General features: G+C 40.3%; 1 protein-coding gene across 5 annotated transcripts in view; it reads left to right on the plus strand.

The window, feature by feature from the left end:
• The window catches only part of TMEM144 (transmembrane protein 144), a 47,370-nt gene that overhangs the window by 20,564 nt on the left and 2,738 nt on the right, over nucleotides 1–24,068 (plus strand). For 2 of the 5 annotated variants that reach the window (XM_059066827.2, XM_067035432.1), the window contains exons 6-11: nucleotides 5,800–5,881; nucleotides 7,729–7,805; nucleotides 10,001–10,119; nucleotides 13,054–13,173; nucleotides 15,391–15,488; nucleotides 20,142–20,195. In XM_059066827.2, coding sequence (XP_058922810.1) covers nucleotides 5,800–5,881; nucleotides 7,729–7,805; nucleotides 10,001–10,119; nucleotides 13,054–13,173; nucleotides 15,391–15,488; nucleotides 20,142–20,195 — 550 coding nt within the window. The remainder of the gene's footprint in view (nucleotides 1–5,799; nucleotides 5,882–7,728; nucleotides 7,806–10,000; nucleotides 10,120–13,053; nucleotides 13,174–15,390; nucleotides 15,489–20,141; nucleotides 20,196–24,068) is intronic. The other 3 variants (XM_067035434.1, XM_067035435.1, XM_067035433.1) reach the window with 2 other exon arrangements.

Here is a 24,068-nt window from a genome sequence, read left to right on the forward strand (position 1 = left end):
AATTTGAGGCCAGTTTATCCAGTCCATCAGGCTTTGTTTTTCTCCATGTTCCTTCTTCCTTTAGAAAGTGTACATTCTCTAAAATTACAAATTATTCACGTTCTATCACTACTACTTGTGTGACCTTGGGCAAATCACTTAATTTCTCTAAACCTTGGTTTCTTCATCTGGGGATAAAGTGGGGATAATAATTGCACCAGCCTCATAGGATATTTTGAGGATTAAATAAATATGTTAAGTGCTATGTATAGTGCTAGACACATGGCTAATGCTCTATATGGTGGGTAATTTTAATTACAATAGTCACTCTTTTAATTAATAACTATTGCATGTTTGGTTACTGTTACCCCTTTGGGCCTATGTTGTCCAACTCAACAGTTATGTAGCCAGCGTGTCTGGGAGTCACCCAACTTAGTCTGGGTCTTGGTCTGAGGCAAGAAAATGCAGTGATCTCTTCTGTGGTGCATCCTGGCTCTCTTCTAAGTTTCTTTTGTTGACCTGAAACAAACAGATGGCCAGATTGTCCCCAGCAAAAATGGGTTTATTCAGGATCAGCAGAGAATTGCAGTCTGGGGTCTGCAACCATGGCGAGCCAGTACAAGTCCCTCACATCAAGGGAAGGAGAACATTTTTATAGAGGACACAAGGAAGTTGGGAGGGTTATAGTAAACAAGAAGTCCATGGCTGTCCATTGGCTGAGGCCTGGCCAGCAGGTGAGAGGGGTCTGTCTCTTTCCTGTTGGGCTCTGCTATGATCACAGGGCATGTGAGCTTCCCCATTCTGGTATCTCGACTCTATTTAACTGAGGTTTCTGTTTGTTAGTATTTTTTACCCTTTACTAAAAGGAACTTCTGGAACCTTTCCATTTTCACTCCATTAAATCAGTTTGTTCTGAAGGGAATTCATTGAAATGACTTGGTGTTTCATAGCCAGTATAAGGAAACTTGGAATCTGGTTACATTGGTTTAGGGTGTTACTTTTCTTTTTAAAATGGAAACAATTGCTCCCGTCCTCTGTACAGTCAACTGTGAAGCGTTGCTAAGGTCATATCTAGCCTTACGTCTTCCCTACGTGTTATCCAGGGTAAGTATCAGTCCGTCTCCATATGCAAGACCACCCCAGGCATCTTAAACAGCAGAGGATTTAGCACAGGGAATTGTTGACAAAAAGTGTTATAAAGCCCAGAAGAGCAAAGGGAGAAGGTGGCATCACGCAAAGCCCCAGGGCACCCGCCCCAGCTGGCACTGTGGGGAGAAAGGTGTCTGCCCTGAGCTGCGGACACCCCTGCAGCCACGCGAGGCAAGATGACGCCCGACCCCACCCCCCCCACCGCTGGCAAAGCTGGGATGAAGCACAGTTTGCGCAAATGTAGTTTTCAGCCTGCTAGTCCCCACGCTTCAGGGTGGAAGTGGAGCGGGTGCCAAGAAACAAAGTCCAGGACGCCCTCTTCGACATGCTTCAGTGAAGATCCAGGAGTCGGAGTTCACAAGAAGACAGATTTCTTTTTCAATTAAAAAAGGCTTCGAGGACTTCCCTGGTGGCGCAGTGGTTAGGCATCCACCTGTCAATGCAGGAGAAACGGGTTCGAGCCCTGGTCCGGGAAGAGCCCACATGTCTCGGAGCAAATAAGCCCATGTGCCACAACTACTGAGCCTGCACTCTAGAGCCCTCGAGCCACGACTACTGAGCCCACGTGCCACAACTACTGAGCTCACGTGCCACAACTACTGAGCCCACGAGCCACAACTACTGAGCCTGCATGCCACAGCTACTGAAGCCCGCGTGCCTAGAGCCCGTGCTCCGCAACAAGAGAAGCCACTGCAGTGAGAAGCCCGCGCACCACAACGAAGAGTAGCCCCCGCTCGCCGCAACTAGAGAAAGCCCGCGTGCAGCAATGAAGACCCGACGCAGCCAAAAATAAGTAAATTAAATTTTTTTTAAAAAAGGCTTTGAATTATCCTTGAATCTACTCTCCATTCTCTTCTCTACTTCCTTAACTTGCTTCCTCCGTAGAGTCGTGTTGTGAGGAAACCCAGATCTTTGATTCTAGCGGTTAGCTTTCTTCAGAGCCACAGTTCTTACATAGAACTGCGGACCAGGCTAAACATCTCGTGCATGCCCCCCGGGTGCCTCCTACTCCATCTCAGGTGGGGCTACCCGTGGAAGGGGACGCTGCCAGGTCAGGCACAAGGACAGCCCTGCACAAACCCTGGGCCGGTGGTTCCCTTCTATTTGCCTTCAACGTTTCCCAATCAGAATTACTTTTCTTTAGCCTTCCCTGAAAACTGGTCCTCTTCCCACGTTCCTTCCCTCTGTAGAAGGTAGTAGCCACAGTCATTCTAATTCAGAACCTCGGGCATCTTGAATTTTTTTCCTTTGTACCCGACACCGTATCAAATCCTGTAAAATTCTTTCGGGATCTTTCACAGCTTCCTCCTCTCCTTTCCCTCGGTCACATACCACCTACCCACCTGTATACAGTTGTAAAAATCTCACATCTCATTTCCCTAGCTCCATTCTTTCCTGTTGCCAGTATGACTTGCTCGTATCTGCTCTCAAATCAGGACATCACTCTTCTGTTTAGGAACCCCTGAAAGCTCCCCACTGGATTCAGAATAAATCTGTCTCCTTAATCCAGCACGTCCTCCACAGTTAGAGACTCCACACTTCTTCCGAGCACAGTCTCTCCCTGGGTTGTCGGTGCACTGACCCAGGATTACTTACCATACCCGACACTTCCTTCAGCCCCCAAAGCCCTTTCCTCTGCCTCTCTAAGATATCAGTTAAGATTTCCCATGCTATATGATGTTTTCTTGATTTTCTTCGTCCTAATTATCAATAGAATGAGTCGCCCCTAAGCTCCCATTGTATTTTGCACTTCTTCTATTACCCACATTCTCCGGGTCTGTGTTGTATTATTCAGACAACCCTCTTTATCCTTAAACTATGAGATCCTGAAGGACAAAGTCTGTTATTTTCTTCGTGCACCATCACTATCAGACTTTGCTGCACAGTGCTTGACAGACAACAGATGCTTACTGAAATCAGTTGTCAGTGTAAACACACACGTGAGTTTTACTAATAGTAATTTGTGTATAGGGTTGCAAATCTAGGGAAATTGGAAAGGTTGAAAGTATAGAGAAGTACCCTTGCGTATAACATGTTGATTTATTTTTAAAGTTTCCCATGCTTTTGAAAGCATTCACAGACTCGATCATGAAACTTTTGTGTTTGACACACTGTACCAAGTTCTTCAAGTCTGTAGCCCAGAAGACCTTGTGATCTCTTTGGCTTTATGTTCATATCCATACGATACATCTCATTACCCTGTCCTAACTTAGTGCCACCAGATTCCCTCTTGACCTAACTGAGCTGGATTCTTCTTTCTGCCTTACCCATTTGATGTCTAGTACACAGGCTCAGACCACTGATTCCTGAGTCTTCATTTCTTCCTCACGCTCAGCACCCCGTCTCCCATCTAATTGGTAGTTAAACTTCTCAACTGACTAACATATTTTGAGATTTTATCATGTGCCAAAAAGTACACCGAGAATTTTGTAGCCATTACTATTTAATTCTCATCACAGTTTTGTAAAGTGGGTATATCTCCATTTTTTATTTAATTTATTTATTAATTTTTTTTTTTTTTTTTTCTGCATTCGTTCTTCGTTGCTGTGCACGGGCTTTCTCTAGTTGTGGTGAGTGGGGGCAACTCTTCGTTCTGGTGTGCGGGCTTCTCAATGTGGTGGCTTCTCTTGTTGCAGAGCCCGGGCTCTAGGCACACAGGCTTCAGTAGTTGTGGCTCGTGGTCTCAGTAGTTGTGGTACGTGGGCTTCAGTAGGTGTGGCTCGCGGGTTCTAGAGTGCAGGCTCAGTAGTTGTGGCGTATGGACTTAGTTGCTCTGTGGCATGTGGGATCTTCCCAGACTAAGGCTTGAACCCATGTCCCCTGCATTGGTGGGCGATTCTCAACCACTGCACCACCAGGGAAGTCCCTCCCCATTTTGTAGATGAAAAAAGTTGAGGGTCAGAGAGGTTAAGTGATTTGTTGGAGGGTAACACAGGTGTTTGAAGAAGCACTCTAGGGCTTTGCTCTGTGTCCTTCAGATATATTTCTAACATATCATCCTCTATTGCTATTAGAAAAACAGACGGGTCTATACAAAGTAGAGGGTTTTCATGGTAACTTTGAGAAGAAAATGCAGTTGCAGTGTCTGATGTTAGCTTTGCGAATTAACATATATATGAGCGCACACACATGACTATTTAACAACTAAGATAGACACGTATAATCGGGTTTTATGCATTCAATTTTACTGAGTGTCAGGTGCTTCGAGAACCTTGAAGCAGATGGAAAATGTGGTTCCTATCTTCTATTGAATTGGAAAGTCTTTAGAGAAAAAAGATTACATGGACCTGTGGCAGATGGTGTGGACCGTGTGATGACAATTCTCAGTGTTTCGGGAATTCAGAGAAGAGGAAGATAGGCGAGGACCGGCCGTGGGTGGGGCTCCCTTCTCACAGTCAGCACTTCACGTCTTCTCTAGTTTGGGTAAGAGGTGAGGACACAGTGTGTCCAGCTAAGGACGGCTCACAAGCAGGACGTACAAGCTTGGAGCAGGGGCTGGTCAGGGAAAGAAGTCCATGGGGGAACTATGTTGAGAAAGGTTGAATGGGGCATGAAGCAGAGAGCAGTAAAAATCAAAGCGAAACTTGAATTTCCTATGGAAGGGGATATGGAGCCATTCAAGTTTATAAAGCAGCCAAGAGGCTGAACTAAGGAAGCTAACTCGACATTTTTAATTTTGGTACAGAAGATAGCATATCTGGGTTCACTAGTCTGCACTCAGCTACCTATACCATTTCAGTCTCATGTGTGCTTTGAAAACTTCTTATATTGCTTTAACTTTTGAACTATGCGAATGCTTTTTAAAAGGAATATCAAAAATATACCAAGGTTGTTAGTTTCCTTAAGTTAATTTAATATTTTAACACATTTTAGCATTTTTGCGTGGTTCAAAAGTCAAGGTCAGTGAGGCATTTGTTACAAAGATACTGGACATGAATAGTCAGTGCCTTAGGAGAGAGAGGTTAAAGGGCAAAAAGGCATTAGGCTTAAGCGTGTGTTTTTATCTCTTAAAATATACTCTGGAGGTCTTTCCATATCAGAGCACAGAGGACATCCCCATTCCTTTTTTATGGCTGTGTCGTATTCCACTGGATGCCCGTGAAGGTCGGCTCACCTGAGCGTGGCTGTACTTGTGTTAGAGGTCCTGGAACAGGACTGGTAGGATCAGGAGTGGACACACCTATGCCTTGGGTACATGGCCTCAGGGTCTCCTCTGTAAGGGTCACACAGTTCTGCACTCACACCAGTGGTACTTATCTCCTCGAATTTGTCCAATTGAGGATGTTAAGCTTTGGGGGGGGGTTGTCAATAGAACAGGTGAGATATGTTATTTCAAGGTGTTTCCATTTGTGTTTTTTACCATGTGATTCCAGGGTTAAGCATGAATAAAAAGAAAGATGGGGCCATTGACTGAAACAAGAAAATCAGGAGAAAGATCTGATTTGGGAGGGAAGTTTATGAGTCTAGCTTTTAAGCTGTTGTAATCAAGGACAAGGAGCGAGGTCAAAGAGAACGGCAGTGCTGGAGAAATGGCAGGACCCCTGAAGAGGCGGTTTGGAAGTAATCATCGTATCATTAAGACTTAATTTAAGCTGTTTTCCCTTAAAATTCAGGCAACTTAATGGGAACCAGGGTTATGATAAATGTCACTAACATTTATTTTCTTTGCAGTGCTTTCATATTTTTGTTCATCAAAAGCAAAATACCAAGTAACACATATTCTGTGGACACCACACCATTAATAACAGAGCATGTGAGTAGATAATGAGAACTGCCTTGATCTGAAACATATAATTAAGATAAAAGGAAAATGCATAGATTTGAACATAGATAAGAGGGTAATGGGGTATTTTTTTTTAAATCAGGGCTATCTGAAATATTTTAGCATATTTTTTTATGGCTAGGTCTGTGTAGCAATCAACATTTCCACAGTAAAGACGCTCAACAGACACAGAGGTCTACTTATTTTTGTTAACGGTAGATGCCTACTAGGAGATGTGCACACAAGGCCATATTGTGGAACAACTTAAGGATTTCCGCAGTACCGAACGCTGAATACTGAAGAGGAACGTGAAAGTGATTTTAGAAAGGGGGAGGAAGGAGGTTTTAAAGTAGGATTGGGGGAGGGCAGGGGCCACAGATAAGACAAAGCCAGTGAAAGGGTAAATCAAGTCACACAAAGGTGGGAATCAGACTTGACTTTCTTCTATTTCTCTTTTCTGCCGTATCCCATTCCACTCCAAGGCGAAGACAGGAAATACGTAAGGAGTCACTGTTTTGACCCTGAAGAGCATAAATTAGTCTGGAATAGCAAGTCTAGGTTAAACAGGGGCAACCTTTACCAGGCAGCCCGCAGCACTAGTGCCAGTGGCTCCGTATAGAGAAGTGGTTCCAGGGCAAACCGCCACGGATGCTGAGTGTCTCGTGCGCCTGCCGAGGGCCCAGTGCTGGCTGCCGCCCTTGAAATCGCACCTCCCACCCACACGCGGAGGCGCTGCCTCCCTGGAAGTCGCCGCCTCTACTCCTTACTTCAGGATGAATCGTTCCTTCCCCTTCCTTCTTCCCCTATCCAAACTCTTATCAACAAGGGGACAGAAACCTTAGTTAAACTGACGCTAAAGTCAAATAATAAGTAGCTTAGGTGTTAGAGGAAAGAGACGTATTGATCCGTAGGCCTCTCTGATCAGGGAGATGTTTCAGAGAGAATGAAGGCGTGGGATGGGGAGAAGGTGTCCGGTATTCCTTGCCCACCTTTAGGGACCCAGATACCTCCTAACCAACTTCCCTGCAAACGAAGGGGGGAAGAAAGGGAAATACGTGCAACTTGGTAAAAGCTGCAGAGTAAGCTGATGGCCTTAGAGTTTCCCATCAAGATGGAGGCGTGGAAGCAAACTTAAGTTTAAAGATTCATAAAAAGTATTGGTCACGATGCTGCCGTACATCACGAGCAGAAAGCATGAGAAAGCATGATTGCCAGAGGAAAGCTTGACTTAGCACATAACGAAGAACTCAAATGTACAATAGTTTCTCATCTCTCATGAAAGCGTTAGGAGTACGGCATCAAGGAAACTTCAGCTAAGAGACAAAGATGATGACATTCAATAGTAGAAATATTATGAATTCGCTCGTACCTTTTCCTGACTTAGAATATTAGCTAATCTTCAAACAAGGCTGGAGATGTTTCGTTAGCTAATTTAGTTTAAAAGTCTGGTTAAAAATATGCCTATTGATCTTAGGTAGTCCGTAGTAGAAGAGTCTAAGTTCTAATTTCTTTACAAGTTATTAAAATTTGCAAATAAAATGCAAGCATTAATAACTTTTGTTAGCTTTGACAGGTGTATCAAAATAGCCATTTAATAAACTGTGAAAAACATTTAAACAGAGAAGTTGCCCGCTGCCAGACCGTTCTGAGTGAAACCGAAACAGAATCAGAAACATCTGAGTCTAGAGACGGCCACAGACTCAGCGTGCAGGGTGACAGGGTCATATTTTAAAGTGTGTTTGAGAGAGAAGAGAAAAACACTGAAAATCTTCTTGTCACCAGTGTGGCTAGCAATTGAATGCTGTTTTCCTTGTGATTTTTGCCAATGTTTTCAACAGGTGATTAACAAAACCGAAGATCGCGGTCCTGATCATTCCTGGGTGGATAAACTTTCTACCGTGCAAAACCGCTTAGTGTAAGAGGAGGTTCTCTTATTCTGTTTTATATTTGGTTAAAGCAAGAGTGAAGTAATATTCATCTGAGTTCAAGACGAAAATGGTAACACAAGCTTTGACTTCCTAGCTCCACGGTCGAGAGACGTTCTGGTCGCTTGCTAAAGTTTAAGGTACAGAGGGCCTTGGTCTCAGTGCTCCAGGGAATTCCTAAGCCACTGCAGTGTCTCTAGCCAATAAGGAGCTGACAAAAGCAATCTCATTTTGCAGGACTTTCGTGCCTAAAGTAAAAGTAAAGTTAAAAGAAAAAAGAAAAAGCAAAGCAAAGTAAAACTATAGGCCACAGCGTATAATGACCAGTACCTTCCCAGCAATCACAATCGAATTAGGTCCACGTCTCCATCACATTACCCAGGATGCTCTCCACTGGAAATCCCTCCACTCGTGTGTCAGACAGTTTTATAATCGCAAGATATTTATTGTCAAATATAGTAGAATATTTTGTGGCCGTGTAGGTCCTAGCGCCTACTCCCAATGCTTTGTATCAAGACCAGGAGAGTTAGGCTCAATGACAGCCCTAATATTTTAGGGTTTTGGGGGCTGGCAAAGAAATATGAGAATGTTTATGTTTTATGTATGAAAATTTTGTATCTTTTATATAAGAAATATGGATATGTAATAGTATGTAGCTTGCATTTTTCAGTTGAGGACTGTGTTAGACTTTCTGTGGTGACACCTCAAGAATAGAAGGCGTGTCCTCTGTTAGTATATACAATGACCTCACAGTGGGAAACAGGCAGTACTGGGTGCATAATAGATGCTCAATAAATATTTGAATAAATGGAATGAATGAAAGAATGAACTAACCCACACGCTTTGGAAGAAATAAATATGTTGCTATTTTTGCTTTGGAATAAAACAGATATATCAAACAAAACATTTTTTCACAAAGCATTGCCTTTGTTAAGAAGAACGTTTTCAGTTGTCTCATTGGCCAGCCTAGTCTATTAGTCTGGTCTGCGTTTGGGACCCTCCTCCAGGACCAGGTGGTCTAGGCCTCCCCAGGATGCAGGGGTTTCCATCATGAACAGAGCTCACTGGCCATGTGAGTGCCTACAGTCTCATATTCCTGAAAACACCACTAAAATAGACTTCTTTTTTTTTGGAGGCCGCACCCCGCGGCATGCAGGATCTCAGTTCCCCGACCAGGGATCGAACCCATGCCCCCTAGAGTGGAAGCACGGACTCTTAACCACTGGACCATCGGGGAAGTCCCTAAGCATTTGTTTTCACGCTTGGAAAGGTATGGTTTTTGCCTAAAGCTCTTTCCTGTTTCATGCCATTGTCCTTTGTATTAAGCCAAAGGGATTGTTCCAAAATATTAATCACCTCCCTGCCGAAACCATTGGAGCGCTTGCTTCACGCAGATATGGTCCAAGTCTGAGGGATCAACGTGACCCGAGTGCTTAAGGCAAAACCTTTACTTCTTACAGAAAGTAATGTTTTACCTGAAATATTCAAATTATTTTGTTAGGGATTTCCCTGGCGGTCCAGGGTTAGGACGTGGCGCTTTCACTGCAGGGGGCCCGGGTTCAATCCCTGGTCAGGGAACTAAGACCCCACAGGTCGTCGGCACGGCAAAAGAAAAAGAAAAAAAAAGGTTTCTTAACTTCTGTTATTAAATCAGCACTTCCCCCTGACCATGCCTAAGACATAGGCGAGTCTGTGGATCTCAGAAGTTGTTTTGAACAAACGTGTGTTTGGTTCTTAGTCTATTCTAGTCATTATTATTATCTGTGCTATTGTCACAGAGGGTTTAAAACAGAAGCATCGAGCACGGTGTCAGTCCACAAATACTACCTACTTTAATGAGAGAGCCAGGTTTATTTGTGTGGCCTGTAGAATATGACGGCAGTATTCTCCCCTACGTAATGACAATTTTCATGATAATCCACTGCAGCGTCTGTAAAGCACGTCCTTCCACCATTAGACGGTGGGGGACTGAAGCTGCATCACAGCAAGGTGGCATCAGGTACCCTGACCCTGCAGGGCAGTCCTGGGGCTTTGGCTTGTCACCCCACTTGAGACAGATGGGTGACTGCTACATAATGCCTTGTGATTTCCATTTTTGAAGCATGCTTTTGATATGATTCCATGTGTGCGTTTGTCAGAAACATTGCTTTGGGCCCAGATGAATAGTGATTTATTTGTTTTTAAGGGGCTGCAGTCTCGCGATAATTTCTGGAATATTCTATGGATCTACATTTGTGCCAATCATTTACATCAAGGACCACAGCAAGAGAAATGATAGTATATATGCAGGGGCGAGTCAGAACGGTGAGAGAAAAAAGTTACTTTACTTTATAAATAAACTCAATACCCACGTTTCTAGTTAAGAGTATAAAAAGAATGGGACTGTGCTAGATATTGGTACATAGATTTGTCGATAAAAATTCAATTAACAGTCAAGTTAAGAAGTGAAAAAAGGGAATTTTATCTGAGCCAAACTGAGGATTATCACCCAGGAGACAGACTCTCAGAAGCTCTGAGAACTGTTCCGCCTGTTAAAAGGCAAATGCACTGTCATATACTTTTTCGAGACAAAGGATTGTACATCAAAATGACATACTGATATTTTCCATAAAGTTCACCAACGATACATAGTCCAGGTAAGCAGCCACAAAGGAGCAGCAGGTCACCGTGACCTGCTACAGAGCTGGGAAAGAACGCTCTTCTTTTCAGAAGTTATTATACATTGGTAGCATCAGAAGCAAAAAAGAAATGGATCTTTACCGTCACGCAAGCACTCCCATTTTGAGAAGCTCCAGTTAAAGTGTAATGCAGAGACACACCTCACATTAGGGAGGAAGGAAACCCAGACAGACACAGAGAATTTTATGTTTAGATTTTCTCGTCGTGCCTTAAAATAAAATTTCATGTCATCACATTTGATCTTACTTCGTCATTGCAAGTGGTGAGTTAGAAGGGCACGGGAAACTAATAAAATAAATAAAGGACTGTTTGAATATTTTCTTGTGATCTTTAACATACAAATAGAATCAATTTTAGTCAGGATTCATTTCAGCTACTTGGATCTTAACACAGGGTTTCTGGCATTACTGCAAGATTTGGAGATTATTTTCCAGTTTGATGATCTCTAGGAAAATATGTATTCTTCTCCTCTTTAAAAAAAAAACAACAAACTGAAGTGTAGCACATAGTACTTTAAAATCAAATAAAGGTCAAAATATAGCCTGCTTCGTATATGATTTTTCGAGCACAGAGTAGCGCATTGAAAGGCCCAACGTAACGCTGCCAAATTATCTCAGTTTCTAGCGCTAGAATTAATCTCGCGAGACGCCACTTCCACACAGTGTACGACAGCCTTCTCTGCAGGCTCCGAAGGAGGTGAGAGCGGCTAATTCAGGATCCTGAGATTAGACTGAAACGTGGCTTACACCCACGAACCGATAAAAGAATGATATTGTGGTTAAGACAGTTCTACATCCATGGTGCAGAAAATGAATGTCATCTGTGATCAGATGAGGGAGACTTCTGGAGGGCAAGTCATGCGGGAAAGACTGATGGAGACTCTGGGATTTGAACTCTAAATGAGCAGATAGACTTTGAGTGACTACCATGGTCTGTTTCTTCCTTTTTACATTCAGCCCCACGAGCAGTACTCAAACTTTTATTAATTTCTGTCTTTTTAAAAAGATTTTATACAAACACCTTTTGTATTTTTATTCTTTTCATTTTAAAGGATAAAAACTAATAAAAATAGAATAACATAGGATAAATTGAGAGAAGGAAAAAAGTGACAAATAAAACAGAGCCATGAATGAGTCGAAAAACTGTGCTACACTTGTACACTTGCTACACTTGCTACACTTGTACATTATGCTATACTTGTACACTTGCTACGCTTGTACACTTGCTAGTAATGAGTCATAATTTGGCTCTAAGCTTTCTTACAGCCACAAAGGAAATCAGATCAGTCCCAGAATTCAGCAAACACAAGACAAAAAGAACTAATTGCTCAGGAGTACAGTTGTTCTTGGTGCTGGGACATAATAAACAATGTCCTCGTCTCTTCCCATGAACAGTACAATCAGTTCTTAGGGATCTTTCTTATGACAACTCAAATGTCGTCAGATAGAGATACACTTTATTCCAATGTATTCAAAAATAATTCAAGGGGGCATCTTTTTTAATGTCACTTATTTAGCAATCACATAAAGAGTATATGCTCTGTGCTGGGCACTGTTCTAGTTACAGTAATAACTCAAGTGGCCCTCCCAGCAACCTTACTGTCGGCCACCGTTATTATTCGGGTTTTACAATTGAGAAAATTCAGACAGAGATGGAGCAGGTAACTTGCCCAGGCCTCCCAGTCGGCAAGTGGTAGACTGGTGAGCCCCAACAGACTGTCTGTGTTTTAATCACTAGATTAAACCTGCCTTTCCTGGGGGTCTTTGGGTGGATGTGCTGTTGTGATATGACTCAGAAGTAGGAAGAAGAGACAAACCCTTTGACTTTCACGAGTTTCTGGCTAAACAGGGCCACTCGTCTTTCTCCAAATTTAGTTGAGAGAAACGTTGAGCCCAGTGTGAACTTCCCAGCCAAGAACCTGCATTACACCCATCTGTTTGGCCAAAGGACCCTCTGCTTTAAATAGTCAGTGGAGTTGAGTTTCTCAGCTATTGGGCTACCACCTGTGTTGTTAACTCCCCCGTGTAATTAGGTTTATAGAAAACAAATAAAATCCTCTCTGGAATAACTTCCTGAATATCCTTCTGTATAGCTGCCTGGGTAACTGCCATCTGCAACCTGGAAGCTGGTCTCCAGATTGATCAATACACCATATAAAATCGGCACTTCTAAACGTTTTGTACACACCATCCCCCAACTACAGTCTGCTTGGAGATTTGCTACAATGGCTATAGCCATCAGTAAAATTAGGTCAGACACCTGATCTTAAAAAAGGAGATATTAACTTTATATTCACATAATGTTTGTTGTTTCTTATTTAGATTTCCCAGACAATCATAAAAGCCAGTCTTTTAGATGTGATTATAGTAATTAACTTCTTACTATTTTAAGTATGTTAATTAAAATTCTCTATAAATAACATGTGGATGATAAAATAGAATTAATGCTTCCTTTACATTTAAGGTTGATTTGAGTGAGTTTGTTTTATTCTTACAACTCTAGATGTATCTGAAATGACTAAACTGATATGCCTGAGAGTTTTCTAACCTGTATTTCCAGATTTAGACTACATTTTTGCACACTTCAGCGGCATCTTCCTTGCAAGTACAGTCTACTTTCTGGCCTACTGTATAGCCATGAAAAATAATCCTAAACTATATCCCAAAGCAGTGTTGCCAGGTAAGAATATTAATGACAGAAACTCTTCTTACTCCGTGAAAGTGTCATGCCCTGTTCATTTAGCTTGAATAATCGTCTTCTGGAAACCAAGCCATTCTCTGTGTGTGTCCGTTTTTGTGTGTCTGTGTATGTGTTCATCCCCTCAGTGACTTTGGCCCAGTTCACCACCAAATATGAAGGATTTAAAAACCATGAAACTGTGTTTGAAATGCCAAGTCATTATTACAGAACCTAGAATTTGAACAATGAATCTGATTGTTTCCTGTGCTGAAACATCTTGTGTATCGAGGATCAGACTTTAGTCTGTCTTCTTCACCAACTAAGGATGTGTATTAAAAGTCAGAGTTCTGGGGCTCTCTCTATATTTTTATTTATCTATCTATCTGTTTATTTATGGCTGTGTTGGGACTTTGATGCTGCCCTAGGGCTCTCTCTATTTGCAGAGATCGGGGGCTACTCTTTGTTGAGGTGCATGGGCTTCTCATTTTGGTGGCTTCTCTTGTTGCAGAGCACAGGTTCTAGGCACGTGGGCTTCAGTAGTTGTGGCTCGTGGGCTCAGTAGTTGTGGCGTACAGGCTTAGTTGCTCCGCAGCATGTGGGATCTTCCTGGACCAGGTATCAAACCCATGTCCCCTTCATTGGCAGGTGAATTCTTAACCACTGCACCACCAGGGAAGTCCTGTATATATTTTTAAAGTGTCAACAAATACAAATCTCCAGTCACTTGGGAAAATAAAAATTTTCTCCAAAAATTTAGGGGAAATTATTTTAAAGTTTAAAAAAGTTATGTTAAATGCACATGCTTTTGGATTTAATCGGTTAGGCATTGGTTAAAAAAAAAGTGTATATATAATGAAAAGTTATAATTTCTCACTTATTTAAGAGTTTGGTATAATTCGATATGGAATATAGATCCACAAGTAAAATTTTTTAAAGAACAAAATAAAGCATATGTCCGAGATTCACTTTGAGTGCCTGATTCATTGAGGCCAAAGTGTGCCACTGTACCACTCTACCATTTTAAAAAATGGTAGAATATTTACTGAATGTCTAGCTAAAGTATCCTGAAAATTTTAGCTGCTATTTTTATTCAAATTCCAGGAGGGTTTTTTTTCCCCCCTTAGCTAAGCAACATCCTGAATTTCACATTTTTTTTTTTTTTTTTTTTTTTTTTTTTCCTTTTGTGGTATGCGGGCCTCACTGTTGGGGCCTCTCCCGTTGCGGAGCACAGGCTCCGGACGCGCAGGCTCAGCGGCCATGGCTCACGGGCCCAGCCGCTCCGCGGCACGTGGGATCCTCCCAGATCGGGGCACGAACCCGCGCCCCCTGCATCAGCAGGCGGATTCTCAACCACTGCGCCACCAGGGAAGCCCTCACATATTTTTATATTGTCACTAGGGAAAACATTTTCTCCAAAAATTTAGGAGAAATTATTTTTGAGTTTAAAAATGGCATGTTAAATGTACTTGCTTTTGAATTTAATCCACTAGGCATTGATGGTAATATATGTGTGTGTGTGTGCATATATATACATACACACACACATATATATAATGAGAAATTATAGGTATTATAAATATAATGAGAAATTATAATTTCTCACTTATTTAAAAGTTTGCTATAATTCAATCTGGAATATAGATCCACAAGTAAAGTTCTTTAAAGAACAAAATAAAGCATATGTCCGAGATTCACTCTGAGTGCCTGATTCATTGAAGCCAATGTGTGCCACTGTACCACTATGCCATTTTAGAAAATGGTAGAATATTTACTGAATGCCTAGCTTAAGTATCAAAAATTTTAGCTGATATTTTTATTCAAATTCTAGGAGTCTTTTTCCCCTTAGCTAGGCATCGTTCCGAATTTCACAGATTTTTATGGTCATGGTTTAGAGTAAATGGTGTTTGCAGAATACGTTCAGACCCGGTATCTTCCCTGGGTCCCCCTCCACTCCCCAATCTTTACCTCAACTACTATTTTGGGTACTTGATTTCATGTCAATAAGGTAAAAGGTGATCTTTATACCCACAGCAGTAAAGAAAAGAGAAATCATTTGGTTTCCAAAATGGTCCTGAAACATGGCTAAACAACCCATGTTGGCCGTCAGTGTTGGTAGGAGTGTGTTGATCTGAGCACTTGAACGTTCCCGCTCTCCCTGGAGTGTGGATTTTCCAGGAGGGGACGTGGGTGGTAAACGCGTGGTTGTGTGTGTTTCAGGACTCCTGTCTGGGACACTCTGGGCCATCGCTACCTGCTGTTGGTTCGTAGCGAACCACTCCCTCAGCGCTGTGGTCAGTTTTCCAATCATCACTGCTGTAAGTAGCTGAACTGCTTTTCCAAATTTTTGTTTTTCAAACGTAAATCTAATTTTTCTCAAGCATTCTTAGTGAATCACTGAAGCCTGTCACGGAGTTTGATTTTTCAGGAGTATAATTAGTATAACAGATTCATGTAGATAAACTGATACCCTCTAATCTCATGTCCTTGATCTCTAAGGGAATATTGCTAACCTCATTTTAGCAGGGTTGTTCATCTTTGATACCCTTGCAGTTTTTGTTTGGTCGTTTTACCTAATTTCGTTTGGGATACATTGTAATTTGCTATTGATAACAATATTCATCTCTATATAAACAGTTTATAGATGTAAAAAATGCTTTTGTGTGTATTATCACACTTGAATCTCATGACAGCCTTGTGAGACAGAAAGTATTTCAGCCCCTGTTCATAGGGCTCGTCAATATTTTAAGGGAGGCTTTCAGAAAGTGCTGAAGCAAAGTATTGTCTCTGGATGGTGCCATTTATCGTGCATTCGTAATGCAGTTTGCTTCATCTGATTTTTTTAGGTGCCGATCATGTAGCGCATTGGTAACAGAAAAACAAAAATGTTTCTTTTGACAGAGGTAGGACAGGTATTGTCAGGCTTGTCCCCATTTTGAAGATGAGAAAATTGAGGCAATAGCTGACAGAGTCGTCTGAAAGAACATGGCTACGTGGACATCTCAGGGCTTCTCAGGAGAGAGTTTCTTGTATGCAGGGCTACATTTTGCCGTTAGAATAGAATCCAATTTAGAATGTTTCAGGTTCCTTATGGTACTAGGACCGACACACACACACACACACACACACACACACACACACACACGAATTAATTGCTTTAACGTTGAGCTCTTATTTCTCCTCTAGTATCTTAGATTGTTGAGTTGTTTACCTGCCTCCCTGTTTCCTAAATGATCAACGTAAACCACATGTGCCTAAAGCATGTTAGCAGCGCACCTGTGCAAGTCTACAAAACCGATATTTTTAAACACATTGTCTGGTCTAAAATACAATTGCATAAAAGTTTGAAACATCCTTAACTTTTAATTGAAATCTGGGTTTCAAACAGCATATTTTGACAGTTCTGTGTTCATAAAACTGTTGGCTTTATTTTTTATCTGAATTTAGTGGCACACTAAAGTGAACTATTTTAATAGGTTAGGTTTTTTTAATTTAAGGGGCTCACATTTTGACATTCTTAATTTCTATTGAGGGAAAATATTATCACAATTGAGCAAGTTATAAGGAATATTTTTAAGTTTAAGTCCTCATCATTGGAATGGCAAAAGACCCAAATTTTTTCACAGAAAGGGTTTGTTTCTCATTATTTCAAAGATATTTAGTGCTAGAAGTGACCATATAACAGGAAAATGTAATGGGCAATGGGGTATATCACTTACCAGTGAAATGCTTAAAAGTAAATTTGTAGAGCAAAGTATACAGTATGATATGCACCTCGACTAGGGATGCAAATGTTATTTGACCGTCAGATCCCACTACCTAAGGAGGAATGACACATTAAAATAGATGCAGTGATTAATCACATCAAATTTAAATGTCGTCACATGATAGTGATTTTGTCTTTCAATGAAGTTATATTCTTGAACAAATGTGGATTCTTCAAAACGAGTTTGAAGCAACTTTTTGTATAAAATACGCATATAGAATTAAGTAACACAAGACAAACAGAAATACAAACACAAATAGAAAACGAAAACTATGATAAAAGTGAGAAAGTAAGCAAACAACAGAGAGTAAATAGTTATGTGATTAAACATTGTTTTGCTTTTGCTTGCAAAAGGGGGTGAGACAATGTGATAACTAATTCTTTTTAACTGGTAACATTATTTCCTCAGAAAAGACCAGGTATTTTCTAACACTCATTTTTTTTTTGCTTTTGTTTTTTAAACACTAAACTCTTAATAGAATTTATCCTATGGGGCCTTATACAGGAGACGTGGAACAAATAATAAATAATATTCTTCACAAAAATTTTATAGTAGATAGAGATATGGTACTACTCCTACTGTTTCTTGTATTAAGTTATGTAAAGACTTAGGACAAGACATTAAAGCCTAATTCAGTGGAAGTAAATGGCTGAGGCAGGTGGGGTGTCGGCAAAGGGCCGGTGGAAGCGGTCACTGTGGCATTTGGCGACTCACCCATCAGGATGATTCTCAAACACTGTGATGAGAGCGGGCGTCTCACCCACCAAGTGTGGCTTCCTATGGCCCCTGAGGATTGTTTCCAGGAGCGACAGGTATTTCTGGATGGTGAGGGCCTAGGTCTTTATTGCTACTGGGCTCTTGCTCGGTTTCACTGTCATTGGTTCAAAGACAGCCTTATCTGTATGCAGAAAAGATTTGGCCCTGCCCTTCAGGATCGTACCTTCTTCTTTATTTTATTTTCATGGTAGAGCTGGATTGGTTTTAATTTTAACTTTTTTTTGCTGGAAAATTTCAAAGACACCCATCACCGCGCTTTAACAATTATGAATATTGTCAGTCTTGTTTCATCAAGAGTACATTTTTCAAATCCCAGCGTCCTACCCTTCTTCCCTAGGACATGTATTTCCATTCTTAGGACCCTTTGGTGACCAGACCAAGAGTTCCTTGAAAGCAGCATCCACATTGTTTATTAGCAAATATTCAATTGAAAAGAAAAAAAGAGGGTTTCCCTGGTGGCGCAGTGGTTGAGAGTCCGCCTGCCAATGCAGGGGACGCGGGTTCGAGCCCCGGTCCGGGAAGATCCCACGTGCCGTGGAGCGGCTGGGCCCGTGAGCCGTGGCCGCTGCGCCTGCGCGTCCGGAGCCTGTGCTCCGCAACGGGAGAGGCCACAACAGTGAGAGGCCCGCATACCGCAAAAAAAAAAAAAAAAAAAAAAAAAAAAGAAGAGAGAAAGAAAGAAGAAAAGCCCACGTAGCAGGACAAAGGGCTGGGTACCTCCCAGTGTTCCTCAAGGAATTGAACGGCCAAATCAGCTCCTCAGGAAGGTGAAGCCTCTCAGGACGGCTCAAGCTCACCTTCTTTTCCAAGGCTGATTTATAAATGTGTAATTTGTACTCATTTACAATATAAAAATACACAATCCCAGTGCCAAAACAGTTGTGACTCTTATTTAAGATGCCCTTCTTCGTTGACTGTCCTTTGCCAAATCAGGGTCTGTGCACACTTAGACTTCCGCTTGGGTTACGTCTAGCAAAGCACCACTTCCAGTAACCACCGTGCTCCTTGCAGGAACTCTGAGGCCAGGTCTAAACTCATATTTAGAAAGTCATCAGCCAGAAAGCTTCAGAGGTCAGTGGTACCTCTTGGTACCGTCTTCTCCCATGTACTCTGAAGGGATTAAAGAGGATAAAATTCTTGGGGGATGGGCATGATAGCATTAATATTTACACCCTATTCTATCATTTCCTCCCATCCTGCCCCAGGTCACTACGAAACTGCTAAAGGGCCCAGGTGCTTCTTGTTCAGTTTGGAGTTTGAGGCTTAGGACCATATGTCATTGGGAGAAGACAGCTCCTTTGACCTATTTCTCCGGCTCTTTTGATCTTGACTTTTCCAGATCCCAATTAACCGAGAGTAATGTGTTCCTATTGCTTTGCTCACCTGCCAGGAGTGGAGTCCAGCTTTGCTGAACCAGTCACGTAGACAGTTGGGAGTGGTGGAGGGGAAAACAGGCTGGGACCGTTTATATGAAACCCTTCCAGAGTGTGTGCAGGGCTTGAAAAGGGATCGTCAAAATGCTGATACAGTACACCTTCTACACAGACCTAAATTCTGATTCCTTTTCAAGCCCTGCACACACTCTGGAAGAGTTTCAAATAAACAGTCCCCGCCTGTTTTCCCCTCCACCACTCCAACTGCAATTAATCTAAATTCCAGTGTTTTCCTTTCTCAGCAAAAAAAATTAATAAACTTTAATAGCTTAAAGTTTTCAGATTGCAGAATCATCCTTTTTCCATCTCATTTCTTCTCTTTTGTGCTACATTATCTCATTCCGGTCTTTGCCTCCTGCTCACTAACCTGTTGTTTATTTTTTCTTACACGGTTTTTCCATCTTCCCATAATGCTATCTGTAGCCTTCCCTAGAGCATAATGTGAGACATAGCTGATTACTGTGCAGTAATATCAGCTAAAGAGAGCTTTAAAGTACACACTGCTCCCATAGGCACGTTATTTTTCAGGTCCGAAAGAACATACTAACATTTCTTTAGTAATGATATTATCTAATGCCAAAGGAAGTAATAAGTTTATTCATACACTCTTTCCTCTTAAGCCCATTTCTAGAATCCTAAGGAAGTAGTTCACTAGAAAAAATAAACTATTTGCTTATTAAAATATTTTATTATAAATCACATTAAAGAAACACACTGTATGGCATAAAATAGCATCATCAAAATAATAAAAATGAAAACCATAAAGAAAAAAAAGAAAAAAGTCTTCATTTTTTCACCTAACGCTTAGTTTAACTCAATGTTGAGCTCAGATCAAGATTATGAATAGTTTTTCCTGACAATATTGTTATATTGTTTTTACAATAGAAGTTTATTTGAGGAAAGTGTCAGGTCAGCTCTCCACCTTACTGTATTTGTGTAGGGTACAGTCACAGAAAAAGAACCAATTTAAACAAAGTTCTTATTTTTATTTAAGGGTCCAGGATTTGTAGCTGCAATGTGGGGTGTCTTCATGTTTAAGGAAATACAGGTATGTACATGAAAGGTGTAGGTCCAGTTGAGAAGGGTATTTAATACTATGTGTTATTTTCTGAAAATTGCATGCCACACAAATGAAGTTGACAGGTCAGATGTTCAAAGTGCTATTATCTCTAACTAGGAAAGAAAATATTAACGATATGACAATTATCATGAAAATGTTTTTCTCCACCCCAACTTAAGGGAAAAATGCTTTAGTTGACTTTATTTTCCTGTAAGAGATTTTGGTTAAATAATCCAATAAAATATGATAGAGGAGAAATTTTATTTAGTGTAAAATACAGTAGATAAACAAGATGAAAGATTTTTTTATCCCAAAGATTAAAATATCCCTGAGGCAAATGGAATTTGGGAATATGTTTTCTGTTGGCTCTCATGCTTCCCAAGGTCCTCCATATCCAACCACCGACTTTACAGGAAAACAGTGTGGTAACAGGTGACAACTACCTCTTCCCTCTCGAGTGTAAATGGTGCTGACATTTTTCTTTTTAAAAAAAATTTATTTGGCTGTGTTGGGTCTTTGCTGCTGTGCACGGGCTTTCTCCAGTTGTGGCAAGTGGGGGCTACTCTTCGTTGTGGTGCGTGGGCTTCTCATTTTGGTGGCTTCTTTTGTTGTGGAGCACAGGCTCTAGGTGCACAGGCTTCAGTAGTTGTGGCACGGGGGCTCAGTAGTTGTGGCGCATGGGCTTAGTTGCTCCGCGGCATGTGGGATCTTCCCGGACCAGGGCTTGAACCCATGTCCCCTGTGTTGGCAGGCAGATTCCTAACCACTGCACCAACAGGGAAGCCCCCAATGGTGTGGACTTAAAATTGCATTTATCAAATAGTTCTAGAATGTGTGTGTGTATTCTCATTAAAAATTGTTTTAGGATTTTTCCCCTTTACCTTAATTTGTGGAAAAAGTCTTCAGTTGAGCAATGTATGTGAATAGTATTTTGTAATAGTTTTTACTAAAAAAATATATAAACTAGAGACACTGTCAAGGCATCATAGGTATAATACTTTTTGTCTTAATAAGCAGCAAATAATTCCTATTTCTAAGAAGATCTGATGTTGCTAATCTCTGGGGGCCATAAAGTGAACATGTCACTGGATAATTCTTAAAATGATTATTCAGCTTTGCATTTAAAACATCATTTCATTCATTCCAAATGAAATGTTTTGACGTAGAAAGCCATAAGATGTTAATACAAGTAAGATTTTCAGATTGAAGAAGTAATAAATTTGTTTAGAAGACATTTGGATAATGATCTTAATTTTTGTGTTTTTAAATTTACAAGACAATTTAAAACATTTATAGACCCATAAGTTACTTTTGTGCACATGTTTCTTACTTATTTTAGTTAGGGTTGCTTTCCACAGAAAGTAATTCTATGCCCAAGGCAGGCTGTAAATCTCTTTGCAAATATTTCATCTGCCTTGTGAAGGATAATGATTTCTATTTAAGAATTGGGTATTATCCAGCATAACACTCTGAAGCCTTAGAAAAGAATGAGTAAGTAACCATAGCTTATTTACAACTATAGATATAAATAAGCACAAACTAAGAATAGATTTATTATGAAGCATTTAAAAATTATTTTAGTCACTACCACAGTAATAATGACACTGCATTTAAAATCTTCTTCCCTAGATACAAGAACTCCCTTGAGAGAGAGAATCCCTAACCATTGGGCATCATGTTAATTCTTTAGAGTCCTCTAAAAAGACACTAAGCACATTCAAAGAAATGTTTTTTTAAGACACCTTTTAAAAAAACAGCTCAGACGAAATAGAGGAGGAACTTTTAAAAATGATAAAACATGACCAAGTAGGGTTTAATTTAGGAATGCAAGGATGGTTCATAATATGCAAGTTAATTAATGTAATTTATTATACTATTAGATAAACAGAAAGAAACTCTGTGACAATATATATTCAAAAGGCTAAAATTAAAAACCAGTTTTTAATTAAGAAAACAACCTCTTACAATAGCAGAAACCTCTCACAAATAGGAGGAAGTTTTAGTTGATACAAGATGTCTATCAAAAACCAATAGCATATACGTAACTAAGGTGAAACATAAGAGTTCTCTGTCAATTCTATCTCAATAGAACTGAAAAAATAAGAGTTCTCTGTAAGTTGGAAGTCATAGATTTTCCATCATTGCTATTAGTCAGTATTTTCTGGAGATCCTAGCCAGTGTGATAAGATAAAATTAAGAAGTAAGAGGACTAGATATAGGAGAGAAAATTGTCATTTGCATATAACATTCTCTTCTTTAAAAATTTAAGAGTATCAGCTGAAAATCTTGAGACCCAGTAAGATCATTTACTAAGGCACTGAAATATAGGATAAATATTAAATCAATAGCTTTCCAATATGCCACCAAGGACCAATTAAAGAGAGGAAAATAAATGCTATTAATATCTACAATAATTATAAAAATAAAAGAAAATAATTAACAAGAAATGTGCTGGATTTTTAAAATCTTTTCCTTTACTGCAGAAGTTTACTACAAAACATAAAAGACTATCAGAACAAATAGGAGACTCATATATCCCTGATGGAACAGCTCACTATGGTTTAGGCAGCACCTCCAATTACATTCAGTGTCATTCAGATAAAATCCCAGTGTGTTTGATCTGCAGATTTGAGAGTGAGTGCAAAAGTTTGGCCAAGTATGTAAGTACAAATAGAGAGAGGGCAAAGCTGAAAGCACAGTGAGTTTTGCTGACCTTTTAACTCTAGTTTAAAAAGTCTTACAAATCTGTCTACAAACAGAACTTAAGGTGTGTCCAGCGATACTTATTCAATGCAGATACTGAGTTGCCTCTCGACAGCAACTTTAAAGGGAAGTTTTAAATACTTCCCATGCCAACGAGTTTAACAAAGAGTTATCAACTAGACAGTGATACCAAAATCCTATCTGAATTTTTAAAATTATTCGTCTTAAAAAGAAGATAAAACCGTAGAGGAAAACAAAACCAAAACATTTATCTTTATGACTCATAGGTCCTGTCAGCTATGTCTTGAAGCAGTCCTCAAAGACACATACTTAAAAGTCTACAACCTGGAGCAAAAAGGACTTAATCGGAGATCCAAGCACTTTTTGTGTGAAAGAGTTTACCGATTTTATTTCATTTTAATAACATCCATGCTCTGGTTTGTCTGCTTTGCCCTTGAGACATTCTTTTATATCTGATATCTATTCTTTGGGAAGTTTGTTTTAGAATCTTATATTTAGCTATTTTAAACTAGACAGACATTATATTTTTAGCAACACATTTTAGTCAGTGTGTCCACAGTAATCCCAGTACAGGGGATTGTTACCACAGCAATTTACAGGTCCGTAGCAACGCCCAGATAAAGAATGAGATGATTTGTCCTTTTAGTAGCTGTCTCCGAAATCCAAGTTACACACTTGTTTTGCTTTGGGAAGGAATGTTAGCATGATCTTTCTAAGAGCCAACATTCATCTTTGACAAAGGAAAACTATTTTGCCCAAATATAATCAGTCTTTTTATCTAAGACACTAGGCAGTTTGGACAGATTCTTAACCTTAAAAGGGAAAAAATTTTACCCCCTAAGAACATTCTTCTTCTGTCTACACAGACAACAAAATAGAGAGCTTATGAAGTGTTCACATAATTAGGTGGTAAAGTGCTGATAAGTGAGGCCCCATATATTGTTTTTTCTTATTTCAGTGATTGCATCAATTGGCTAATTCACAAAACACATTTGGAAATTGCCCGAGCGTATTGATTCTTTGAACAAATATTTACTGAGCGCCCACTCTGCACCAGTACTGGTATCTAGGCAAAGGCTGCAATCTTTAAGACTAAGAAAAAGATGTCAGGGACCCTTAACGCCTTCATGAAGGAGT

Source organism: Kogia breviceps, chromosome 6, assembly GCF_026419965.1.
Source record: "Kogia breviceps isolate mKogBre1 chromosome 6, mKogBre1 haplotype 1, whole genome shotgun sequence".
Taxonomy (NCBI): domain Eukaryota; kingdom Metazoa; phylum Chordata; class Mammalia; order Artiodactyla; family Physeteridae; genus Kogia; species Kogia breviceps.